Genomic DNA, 13,045 nt, shown 5'->3' with positions numbered 1-13,045 from the left:
AAACCTCCCAGACGCTCCTCTCAAATAAAACGAAGTTTAGAGGTAGGCTATTTATTCCCACTAAATAAAGTGACTTTCTCTAGACGATCTCCTGCCCTGGCAGCGCCATGAATGAGCACAAGGGAGCTCTGGCAGTGCTGCCAAGCGGGCACACGCCGCCTCCGCTTCTCCCACACCAGCAGACGTCAGAGTCGACTCTAAGTCAATGGACCAGAAACGTACAAACCCACTGCGATAGGACAGGCACACAAACAAGACAACACTGTTACGAAAATGCGTTAACACTGAAGACGGCACACCCTCAGCTGTCGCTGGGTCTTGAGACACCTCCTGGAGCACTGCCCGTGCCCTCGCACTGCCACTTGCTGGCCCCCGATCGGGGCTGGAGCCCCACGTTTTGGCTGTCAGCCTCCCGCCTCGGTGACGCGTCTGGTGGGAAGGAGGGTTGCCCCGGTCACAAGGGACAGGCTGGGCTGTCACACCACAGAGCCTCTCACGGCTGTCCCCAGGGTGCCACAGGTCCTCCGGCCCGGCTGCCGCTACACGGCACCGCTTCACCCCCGGCCTCCTCCGAGGCTGAGCAAGGGCACGGCTGGGCCGAGGCTATGCAGGCCCAGCATCCTCTCGAAAAGCCGGGATGTCCATAGGATCCACCCTCACTCTCTACAAAAACACTGCTCCCCCCCTGCAGCGGTGGGAAGGCTCGGGAGCGACACCTCAGCCAGGCCGAAGAGCCTCCGCGAGAGCGAGGACCCGCCGCCGCTCCCCCTTCGTGCGCCTCGCGGGACGTGGCAGGAAGGGGTTTATGGAACCCGGGGACTGCTACTTACTAAAGTAGAGGCGGTAATCGGGCGAGTTGGGCCGGCCCCGCTGTTCCGTGCTGTAGCGGGACATAGCGCCCAGGCGCCCCCACCCCCGCGCCGCCAGCAGCAGCCGCCACAGCCCCGGCGGCGCCCGCATGATGGCGGCGGCCGCGCGCCGCCCTCCGTCCCCTTCCTGTGGCCGCCGCGCCGCGCCGGCCCTGCCCCGCCTGCTGCGGCCCGGCCGGGCCCAGCGCAGCGCCGCGGGGGAGAGAGGCCTCCACCGGGCGGAAAGTAATAGTAAGGAAAGCCAGCCCCTCCTCCAGGTGGCCGCTGACCCTAGCGGCAGCCATGCAAGCTTGGTAGCCCAGGTGTAGCCAGGCTGAGGTGCTCGCAGCCACCAGCACTGCCAGAAAGGGGGACGCCAAGAGGATGGAGCCAGGCTCTTGTCGGTGTTGCCAAGCACTAGGACTGGAGGGAGTGGGCAGAAACTGACACACAGGAACTTCCACCTGAACAGGAGGAAAAACTCCTTTATTGTGCAGATGGCCAAGCACTAGAACATATTGCCCAGAGAGGGTGTGGAGTCTCTGTAAAAGGAGATACTCAGAAGCCATCTGGACACATCCTCTGCCTTGTGCTCTAGGCTGACCCTGCTTGAGCAGGGGGGTTGGACCAGATGAGCTGCTGCACACCCTTCCAGTCTGACCAATTCTGTGATTCTGTGAAAAGTGTGGATGCAAAATTAGGGGTGGTGGTACCAAGGGTTGCTATCCTTACCTGAGGCCCACGGCAGAATGAAGATCCTAACCTCCTGCTCCCTAGGTAGGGAAATGTTAGTTTCTTGGCACACATGTGATAAATGTGATTCGTGCTAATTAAATTGTAACTATATTAGCAAAATTGTATTTAGATCAATAGAAGACTATTGTTACCGAGTGAAAGGGGGGGAGATGGGTGAGACAGGATAAAAGACATCTTCCAGATGTTGGGAGTCGAAGAAGGAGGTTAGAAGAAAGTCAGATAAGAATAGTAGAAGGACGGAGGTCTGATAAGCAGCATCTAGAAATACAGCTTCAACCTTGAAGCTGTCAAAAATGGAATAATTCCAAGCATGGGACTTAATTAGAGTCATGTTATGGAAAACATCTACTCAGTCACACAGGGCGCCTGCGCTACCTGCAGGTCACACCTCAGTCACTGATGAAGATGATGAGCCTTCACCGGAAATAAGACCCTCAAAAGGATGAGAGACCCCTAACCCATTAGTAGAGCATGCACCGTGCAGTATAGTTAGGTAGATTTTAGGAATAGAAACTAGGAGGAGCTTTCTAGAAACTTCTGTAGCCTACAGTATATAAGTGGGATTGTTAGCCTGGATGCTTTGATACGTGAGGAATGGCAAACCACTCCCCATATCCCCGGTCGGAGGGGGGCCCCTCCCCGGTCGGTTTTGCTTATGCTTTATACGAACCTCAATTATACTGAATTACTTACTGCCAAATTTTGTATATTCTTAAATATATGCACTTTGATTGTTTCATCTCCAATACTTTAATTGTCATCTCCAATACTTTGATTGTATTCATTTTGTTACTATTAAAAACTTACTATTAAATTTAATCTTGTTGCTTGATAAATTGGAAAAAATAGAACATCATTCATAACACATTTTTATGTGACCCAAGCCACCCTGTGTCTGCTCTGCTTATAGCTGAGCTATTTGCATTGGTTCCAAATCAGAGATAAATTTTCATATTGAACCCTGCTGATACCTCAGTTAGATTCTGTATTCATCTTGTTTTGGTTTTAAAGCTTAATAGCTCTCCATATGATCTGGTTCCTTTGCATTCCCTTTTCATTGATCCTTGAGAATGATTTGAGATTAATTTCCTCTGTCAGTAAGGATGGTAGTTCTTGAAGTAGTGCTTCTTATTTGTGGGTCTTTCAAAAATTCCTGAAAAGGGTAAATACCACTGTTTGCATTTCATTGATGGAGAAACTGATGCAGAATAACTTTTGTTGCATCATCAGTCTTAAACCCCAAGCCAATGATCTTATGTATTCATCTTGAAAGGTAGTCAATATTAGCTTTGAATGTTAACTCTAATTTGAATTACCCTGAAAGATTTGTGCAGGATAACTCCTTGTTACCCTCATTATTTTATACATTGTTTTGAATGTTATTGGGAATTATTTATTAGCAGCAGAAAAGCTAAGTCAGTATCTTCCTTCAGATTTAAACAGCATATAACTACTTCTCATTATTTGTTCCCTCTACTACTTTGTAGATCAAGCTTCAAAGGAGCCAAGATTGTCTGTTCAGTGCGTGCAGCAAGGGCACAGACTTATTTTACACTAGACCACGAGATTGTCGTGATGGCCTCACTACTCTTCCCCCATGATCTCCTCTGCAATTTGTCAGTTGGCGGTCTGATTCTTTGATGGAACTAGTATTCTAGTGTGTGGATTTCCCATTACAGGAAGGCTCTGGGGAAAAAAAAACAACTATGGTCTCCTCTGATTTGTGCCACTGATTGATGTATTTGTGACAATAGATATCTCCAGGAGAACAGAGAGGCAATTTTGCAGGGCCATTGCCCACTTCTGCAGAAGCTACAAAACAGTACTTCATATTTCACCAGAAGAGCTGGCATCTGAGTTCAACAAATGCAAGGTTTTCAGGGGTAATCTCCTGAATTGAAGATGTAGGGTTGAAATTCTTCATAGAATCATAGACCTGGGAGGAAGGGTTCTTAAAGATCATGTAGTTCCCCCCTGCTGTGGACAGGGACAGCTTTTACCATACCAGGTTGCTCAGAGCTCCATCCAACCTGGAAATGAACAATTCCAGGGATGGAGCATCCACAGTCTCTAGGCCACCTGTTCCAGTGTCTCACCACCCTCACAGTAAATAATTTCTTTGTTCTATCTAATCCTAAGCATACTCTCTTTCAGTCTGAAGCCCTTGCCCCATCACTACATACTCTTGTAAGAAGTCCATCTCCATCTTTCTTCTTGGCTCCCCTCAGATACCAGCAGGTCTCTGTAGTTCTAAATTTTAAAGTTTGTCTAGAGGGCAAACAATCTATTTTTCATGTGGAGTAATTAAAAAAAAAGAAAAACCTATATAACTTTTTTTCTATTATAATAAAATCTTTTATGTGATTTCTTTGAGTTGGCCTGCTGCTGAAATGGGCAAGATTAAAAAGAAACACGTGCCATAGGCCTAGCATTCCACCTCTGCTTAGTTCTGAGGAATCTGGATTTCATTTATGGAAGGTCAGAACCTTTGAAAATCACTTACTGAGAATACACACGGGATTTTTACACTTGCAAAGCTGGCAGATGAGTATAAAGTTATTCTGGTAGGAGTCCAATTCATATTTATTTAGCTCTACAAGCTGGAAAGTGAAATACACTGCAGTGGCCAGGAGTTCCGGTAAGATGCACAAAGTCTGAGCACAGAGTTCCCCATTGCCTTGTGTGTTAACGTGGTCTTACCTAAAACTCTCTCATCTGTGAAAATCAGCTGTGAAGCACTTAGAATTTATGACATTTAAACGAGTTTCTGTGCAGGCACTGTTTAGATGCATAAATAAATGCCATCATGTTACATAGCACGGATAGATGATACAGCAGAAAACCACACTGAAACCCTGCTAATGCTACCAAAGCAGAGAACATGATGTTTTAGCATGCTAAGGGATCCAAAATTATCTTAGTACTGCAGAAATATTAATGCTTTAAATATGTTTAATTGTATTTTTCAGTATTGTGCATTATATTACACAAAATACCGCTGAAGTACACCCAGTACTCCTCAAGTCATGTTTGGTTAGAATAAATTCACCTACCATCCTTGAATCTTTGAGACAAATGAATGTTTTGGTTCCAGTATTTACCTTCAGCAAATTCTCCAGAACTACTAAGTCTTTTACTGCCAAGGGATTTTTTCACATTCATTCCCAAGCATTTTGCATCTAGCTCCTTGCATATCATTCCATTTGGGCTAGCAAAAGGCATTTACAGGACTGATCTCATTCGTTGACCTTGTAACAGCTCCCACTGAAAAACAGTGAGAATATTGCTGTTTATTTCAATGGAATTAGAGCCAGGTCCTTAAGACTTAAGTAGGACTTACATGGTGCTTAGGTTTTATGCTTGCCCTCTGCACAGGGGTGAATCTCATTCCAACAAAATGCCACTGGAGTATAGCAAAAACTCAGCAGCAATATAACCATCTAAGCCTGAAGGACATCCTTATTTTAAAAGTTTGTACTCTGCAGTGTACATTTACATTGATTTTGGATAAGTTTTTATATACACACATAAATATTTAATAATTAATGTTTTGCCCATTAAAATGCTGTGCAAATTAAATGCAGAAAATATTATCTATATTATAATTTAAGGAAACCCATCCTCCTGGATGAAAATAATTTTAATCTTCTCACCTAATAAAGCTTTGAAGAATTTCATTAGTACCACTATGTGCTATTCAGTGCTTTTGCTCTTGACTGGTGATCACACCATTATCATTAAATTTTGCTGTAATAGAAGTTCTATCTCCATGGCTTACAAAACCGTTAATCTGAAGGAATCAATTCCTGCCAGCCTTCTGTTTTGCAGCCAGCTGTGTGCAAAAATCACAGCCAGGCTTCCTCCCTGTCCAGCCACCTCTGTGGAACAGGTCACTCCCTGGGGCTGCTGGCCAGTGCTCACTCATTCAGCCAACACCATCTCCCCAATCTGCCAATGGATCAGCTGGAACCAGTGCTCCCTAGGGCAGATCAAGCCAGGCAAGGCGAGCTGAGGCACTTTAGGGACTTTGGGCTAAGTCATCAGGCTGATTTTCAGCCAAAGCAAGTTAAGGGCCATGAACAACTTCTGCAGGTCTTTGCACTGGCAGTCCTCAGCAGGAGAAGGATGATGAATCATTGGAGTCAGTGACCTCTTTCTTTGGCACAGCTGGATTTGACAGAGGATGCCTAGAAGGGATGTCTACAAGCAGCCAACTTACATATGGATTTGTATATTGCTCGCTGATGGATGCCTGATGGCAACGAAAGACTACATCATCTAACTGAAAGGAATCATTGTGTTTTCAGTAACTAGAATTAGGTTTATCAGGTTACACTGCTTTCCATCTCAATGTGAATAAGAGCAGAGGCTCCTACCACAAAGACATCTTGGATCAGACTGTGAACCCTTGTTTTGTAGCAGTGAACTCACTTCATTAACCCAATTGCTTTAAAGAGACTGATCTTCTGTATTTTTGAAAAATTTGGATTTAGTCATAATACTCATTACTATTTTAGGAAGATTTCAAGTTTACTCCCTGTTTTTCCCTGTATAAATCATTTATCTGAGCTGTTTTGTCTAACCTGTTTGCTTTTTTAACCATGCTTTTTGTTAAGCTCCCCCGTAAAGTATGTTAAGATTTGCTTGCCAGACTTAACTTCTCTGGACCTCTGCCTAGAAAGTGATTTGCCTATCAAGAGGCCAGGACGCCACGACTGAGTCTAGTTTTGTCAGATCTGTCCATTTCTTCCCTCCTAGGCATCTGTACTGAGTTAATTATAAGCTCTGTGGATCAAGGATTTTCAGCCTACCCTAACTCACATTAAACTTGTTTGTGAGTATGAACTGAAGCTTAATTTTTTTAAGACTCTTAGCATTATTACTTCAAGGCAACTCCCCCATCACAAAACAAAAAATCACCAAATAGTATTCCCTCTGGTTTATTCTTGCGTTCATTCTTTCACATATGTACACAAACAGGAACATAGAGAAAAAGAAAAAAGGGCTCCAGTTCAGCTATAAAAATACTGTCTGGAAATATGACATTTTAGTGTGAAGCTGCAAATCTTTAAGAATCCAAAATAGAGACCTAGGAGGAAAATCCTTCCTGTTGCTCATGATAGTCCATTTTTAAGTTCCATTCTTCTCTTGATTTGTAAATTTCCAGACAAAAGGTTTTCGAAGAATTCCACAGAAAATATTTAATCTTGGTAATTTCTATGCCCTCTTATTTTACATTGAAACACACCAATAATGAAGAATCATCTTCCTGTTCTTTTAACTATGCCTCACTCTCTTGCCTGTCTTTCCTCATTAGCTTTGATATCACAGTGCCATCTACTTGATCAACAGAGTCAGGTTATTTTCCTTAGAAAATTACACAGTTATAACACTGAAGAAATCAAAGGGCTGCTTGGTTTCCTGGCAAGTTCTCTCTCCTTTTCACTTCCCAGCCCTTTCAAAGAAGCACTGCCTTTAGATGTCCCCCTTTGGGAGCTGGCCCAGCTCCAAGCCTATCAGACCTGCACAAAGCCCTGGCTGGATAGTAACAGATCCAGAGTGCTGCGAGGACAATTCAAGCCCTGCCGACCCTTTTCTCAGCATCCCTTCTCCTCTCTGGCAGGTGTTTCAATTTGAGAGAGGGTCACCCTCTGTAGGCAGAAAACACGTCAGCCTTTTGTGTGTGTAAACTGGAGCAGAGGCTTTGTTTGGAGTAAGAAAGCATCACAGCAGTCAGAGGGGATGGATTGCACAGCTTGAAAGGTTGAGCCATCCCTTCTTAGAAATATCCACAGCCTAGCCTGAGCCTCAACAGGCATGTACTTTATGAATTTTTCCTACAAATATTTAGACAAGAAACACTGTAGACAGGGCTAAAAGAAATTATCACTGTGCACTTACATCTAAAGACCTGTTTCTCTACAGGAATCACCAGTCTGGCAAGATCAACAGTAGGAGTGAAGGTGAGACTGCCACACTAAATAACTTTTCACCTACAAGACAGGCTTTTTTCTCTTTTTGTACTATTGAAAGATGTTTGAAGTTTTTTCCTATGTATATTTCAAAGTAATGTTGATTCATTCATTGTGAAAAATCAGCGTGTAGACTCCAGTTTTGCCTGTCCCTAGGCCTTAACTTTTTATTGCTTTTTTCCTCACCTGTCACACTGTTGTTATCTTACCAGTACCTTTACAAACAGGTGTAGTGTACATACCAGCCACTTTCCTGTGCTCAAAGTCCTCGATGGGCCTTACACAGGATTGCTCTTATCAAAGCCTCCACGTTTTGTCCCTCAGACGACATCTTTGCTATGATTCGTGCATACAGGCTGAGTGATAAGGTACAGGGTTGCTTTTATATGCACTGAGGCTTCTCTGTGGAGCTGGGGAGCTACAGAGACATCTGCACTCTTTGCTGTCTTGCTCCACCTGTGGGGAAGGTAGGAAAGCTTTCTGCAGAAGTACCATGGTACCTTTCTGCTTCTCCACTGCCTGTCAAATGTGATCTCTTTACATACGTGGAACTGGCAAAGTTACTCTGCAGCTGTGGACTGAGACTTTCTTTTCCTTGGTGTCTGTGCTGGCCATTGCAATGAGCAAATTTGGAAATGTCAATCCCATGCCATTGCCACAGGACTCCAACAGTGGTCTGTGCATCCATTCAAAGGGAACAGGCACGGTAGTCAACCCACACCAGTGTTTTATGTATAACTTCTGGGACCCTAAGTTATAAAGAAATCTTCTGTAACAGCTGTGAGGTATGACAAGAAAACAAATAACTGTTTGCTTACCTAATGGTCATCAGTCTTTATGGCACTTCTGGTTCATTTATAGCTCAGGACTGAGATAAAGATTGGCATTTACCATACAACAATCAGCTCTTGTATGTGACCAGTACAGTTGCTGGGGAACAAAGTGCCAATATTTTCTATATTGACACCAGCACCTGTTCTGTTTCTTATGCAGAGTGGCTTCCATGCAAATAACTCCTGTGAATGTTCACATCGCATCAACTGGATTCCAGGTTGCTCTGTAGAATTGAGAATAACAGAGTAGTAAAAGAGATTTCCCCATTCATTGTAAAAAGAGCATTTTGTCCATGTCGATACCAAATACTCCTCGTCTTATGGATTAGTGACTTTGCTACTGCTTTCCCATCAGTTTCTAATGAGGCCAGAAGAGAGCAGGAATAATTTGAAATTGAGAGAGTTGCTCTTACTATTGTGAGTGACAGTGACACAGTTCTGACCCCGTGCTTTCTGTGCCTTTTTGTTATAGTCGGTAAAGATGGGCAACCAGTAAGGGTTTATAAAGGGCTTTTATAAACCCCATAAGGGTTTATAGAGATCTTACTCAAATGCACATCTGATTGTTTTTATGTAATCCCCCTGCTGATTGTAGAGGCATAGCCCACTGGTGTAAATCCATGATGGAATTTAATATCATGATGTATAAACCTGGTTGTATCTCAAATCTCCTTCCCTCCAAAGGGGATAGGGAAGCCACCAGTCCTGAACATGTCCCAGTCATTTGGAGTATCACTGAAGATATGGTATTTTCAGCCTTTCCTATGTTGGGTGGCACGGAGGAGATATTTTAAGGTTGCAGTAAGTTCTCATCTACATTCTAAACTGTGGTGTAGGCCTGCTTTGGGCTCTTGGCTGCCTCCAAAATAATGCTGCTGGCTAAAGCCAGGTAAACCATTCCAAGTACAACAGCAGCAGCAACTACAGCTGGCTTTCCCCATAACAATTTTGTTGCTGAATGAGCACATACCTTTTTAGCCCCTGTGACTGAGTTGAAGAGGAAGAGGAAGACAACTTTTGCATGTGGGTAGATTGCTGTCGTAATAAACACCTGAGCAAACTTTACTATATCCTGTCTTGGCTGTAACTCTGCACATATGTCAGAACTTAAAATGCCAATAATTCCATTAAGTTTGCTCTTCTACCTTCACTTGGCCAAAATAGCTTCCCCAGTTCTCCTCCAAACCATTTTAATATAAATGACTATAATGAAATCACATATAAAATGATGGGACCTTTGTTTTCTGAGAAGCATGACACTAAAATCCTGGTGGGGAGATATACCTTCCCTAGGTAATTCTGGCTTAAGCAACCATCAGCCCTACCCACAGCTGCTCATATGTGCCCTGCGTCATCCCCTGTTTCATGCTGCCACGACTACTTCCGTAGCTGGTTGAGGAAATACTCAGGAGCACAGATCCAGATGGAAAATAGCCCAGGGAAAAGGGGCAAGGGAAGGAGTTTTCTGCCAGATCAGTTCCTCCATCTCATCTCAAATGCCTGTTTACGCCCTGCAGCAATAATGGGAACAAATTCATATGGGGAAGGGGGGCAATCAGGGTGGTGACTGTTTAAACCAGTTTTACCACCCTCGATGAATACCAAGCTATTGCTTCAAAGAAAGGCTCCTCCCAAAGTCCCCAGTGTAAGGAAATTGATTGATTTCCCTCAACTCCCACTTTAGTCTGTGTACTACTGGTTGCTGGAGCTTTGATGCTTGTTGCAAGTGTGTCACCAGTCTGTCCCTGCCTACGCCTCTCCCTGCTGTCACCATTGCTCTGCCTTTCAAGGAACTTTTGTGGTCTGACTTGCAGAACAGAGAGTTTCTTGGGAAATATCAAAGAGGAGGCAGGACGTAACACATGAATTGCCTATGTAATATGTGATTTCTCTGTGTGAGCACAAAGTCTTCCCAGTATTCCCCTCACCACTTTATTCCTCTGCCAGACTGTGTTTGGGCTGGACACTTTGTGCAGCACTGGCATGGTGCTGCAATTTGACGTAGTCTATTGCTTAACAGTTTCATAACCTCTTCTTTTCACTACTGGGTAGAAATGAAGGGCTTTGATGAGGAGATTGCATTGCAGGACCAGTTTTGTAAAGAAAAACAAAACTTGGAAATGAGGTTACGCTACTATGTCTCATCCCAGCTTGTTTTTTACTAGACAGTCCTTCAGGGACACAGCGTGGCAGTGCTGAAGCCAAACGCTCTGCCAGCGTCTGTCAGAGGGACATTAGTTGTGTCCCCTGACAGATGCTGTGGCAATGATTGTGCGTGAGACTGACACCGATTAGGCTGCACCATGGGGCTCCCACCAGGCATTTCCTATGGCAGTGAGGGTTGCAGGGTTAGCTATCACTGCAGCAGTAGTGATTGCTACTGATGGCTGTTGGGGCTCTTCCCAGGATAAGTCCCGTCCAAGCATAGATGCCAGCAGCTCCTGCTGTTTTGACATGAGCTTGATTAGACCAGCACTACAGAGGATCACTAGACAGTACATGTGTGCCAGAGGCCATTGCTAACAGACAGCATAATAAGAGCTCTTCCAGGGACTAACCTATAGGTATTACGAGCAAGTGTTTTGGTGTCCACTCCTCTGGCTATCACAGCATGGTAGTTGGCTGTGGTATCCTTCACAGGTCCTTGGCAGGCTTTCGCCTTGGCTTTGGCCTGCCTTTCTCTGCATAGTGTAAAGTGGGAAGAGCCCGGTTTGTGTCTCAAACACAAGCATCAGCTCCACACTACTTCCTACCTCCTGGAGGGGCTTTCATGCCCTTCTCACCCCTTTTCTTCATTGCCCTGGGGGATTGGTCACCTTTCAAACCGAGTGAGCCGGGTGGCTGGCTCCACTTCCCATTTGCCTTGCCCTCTGCTTCCCGCTGCCCGGCAGTCCAGAGAGGGAAGGGGTCTGCCATGCCACACTCCCTGCCAAGCCGGGAGGAGGCAATTCCCACTTCCCTGTGCCGGCACCCCCTGCCCCGCGGCAGAGTGAGGAGCGGTCAATGCAGCAGGAGAGGGCCCGGGAATGGCTGCGGTTTGGGGCTGGCCCTGAAAGCAGCCCCGCCAGGCGCGCTTGCACACAGGGCAGGTGAATGCAAACGCTGCCTGGGGCGGCAGCTTCCCGGGGGTGGAGCTGCTCCGGCACAGGTGGCAGGGCTGAGCCCGGGGCTCTGCGGAGCCCGGCGAGCTCTGCTACAAACCCAGGCCCAAAGCAGCCAGCCTTCACCTGGGCAGGGAGGTCACCTCCCTGAAAATCAGGCTATTGCTCCCCCGCCGCCCCCATCACCAAGCGAGGCTGTCTGTGGCGACCATGAACTGTCCGGAGAAAGAAGGCACCGGGGGAAGGAAGAGGAATTTGACCCTGCTAAGGTACAAGCTGTACATGGGCCAGAGGAGGAGGACAGAGCCCGTGGTAGAGAGCACCACCGCCGCCGGGGATCACGGCAACTTGAGGAGAAGTCAGTCCGACAGGACAGAGTACAGCCAGAAATTGCAAGGTACTGGGGAAGCTTGTTTGGTGCTCTGCTGCCAGGGATGCTCTGAGCTGGGGTGGTGTCTCCATGCCCTCCAGGCTGCCGCCTTCACATAAAGAAGGGAATGGCAGGCTTTACCCCCCCCCACCCACAGCTGGAATGAGCTCCCTTGCCCTCCACCTTCAGACTAGGTGATGTTCCCCCTAATTTTTCTAAGTAGTGTTTTGTAGACGGGACACAGAATGTAATTGAAGATTTTGGTGAGTTCCTGCAGAACCCGTATGCAACCAAAATCCTTCTCATGCATCAGAAAGCATTTGCAACACAGTGACGTGAAAATTGGATGGCTCCATCCTATCCTTCTTTGGCTGTCGCATTAAGTGGGGTATGTGCCAAGTCATTAGAAGCATCAAGGACTTTTTTTCTCAATTAAAGATATTGTGGTCTCTAAACTGTGGCATAGGCTGTCCAAGCCTGAACTAAAGTACGTCCAAATACATGTTTGGATGGATATACTGATGCAAATTATACTCTTCTGTGATTATGGGGAGAGCTGCTTTTCAAATAACCAAATTGCATAAGGACCACAAATTGTAGTAAAGTATGTCAGTACTGGGCTTGTCAATCAAAAATTAAATGTGATGCCACAGATTGAGGAAAAGCATGAAGAATGTGGATGGCAATTTCTGGGAGTGCTCTGGAATACCAACTGATGAATTTCTCTGGGCTTCAAGGCTCTTGAACAACAGGGCTTGAGTATTATTATATGATAAGCGTGTATTACTGATAGTGCTCTAACTGCTTAGTAACAGTCATTCTTGCAACCATAATCCTTTATGAGGAAATAAAATAGAAAAATACTTTGGATTGCTGTATTGTGGTTTTGATGCACTTAATTAGGAAGTAGCATTGCTTCAGAGAGACAATAAAAGCAGAAAATAAAATAATAAGACTGAAAATAATAGGTTTTCTATGGGGACTGCATATGCTGAGAACAGAGAGGTTCATCAATTGTGCTATTCCCTCCTCATGACAGCTAATCAATGAGAAGGCGAAAAATACTCCATTAAGTCAGGCCCAAGATTCAGGAATCTGGCAGGGGTGTTTCCGGGCACAAGTATGGATCGCTGTGGCAAGCTCCTGACATGTCCCATCAAAACAG

The 13,045-nt window shown here is 45.4% G+C and overlaps 2 protein-coding genes across 4 annotated transcripts in view; one reads left to right on the top strand and one right to left on the bottom strand.

Annotated features, from left to right (window-relative positions):
- PPA2 (inorganic pyrophosphatase 2) overlaps positions 1 to 982 on the bottom strand; it is a 35,931-nt gene extending 34,949 nt beyond the window's left edge. For 2 of the 3 annotated variants that reach the window (XM_088163885.1, XM_088163887.1), the window contains exon 1: positions 831 to 982. In XM_088163885.1, the coding sequence (XP_088020011.1) occupies positions 831 to 960 (130 nt within the window). In that variant the 5' untranslated portion in view covers positions 961 to 982. The remainder of the gene's footprint in view (positions 1 to 830) is intronic. The other variant, XM_088163886.1, reaches the window with a different exon arrangement.
- Positions 983 to 11,717: 10,735 nt separating this feature from the next.
- The window catches only part of ARHGEF38 (Rho guanine nucleotide exchange factor 38), a 39,677-nt gene continuing 38,349 nt past the window's right edge, over positions 11,718 to 13,045 (top strand). Inside the window, exon 1 of the mRNA XM_014878315.2 lies at positions 11,718 to 11,907. Within this exon, the coding sequence (XP_014733801.1) occupies positions 11,721 to 11,907 (187 nt within the window). The 5' untranslated portion in view covers positions 11,718 to 11,720. The remainder of the gene's footprint in view (positions 11,908 to 13,045) is intronic.

The sequence above is a fragment of the Sturnus vulgaris genome, chromosome 4 (genome assembly GCF_052056855.1).
Source record: "Sturnus vulgaris isolate bStuVul1 chromosome 4, bStuVul1.hap1, whole genome shotgun sequence".
In the NCBI taxonomy this organism is placed as follows: Eukaryota; Metazoa; Chordata; class Aves; order Passeriformes; family Sturnidae; genus Sturnus; species Sturnus vulgaris.
The sequence above is the reverse complement of the archived record's forward strand: the minus strand, read 5'-3'. Positions and strand labels throughout refer to the sequence as shown.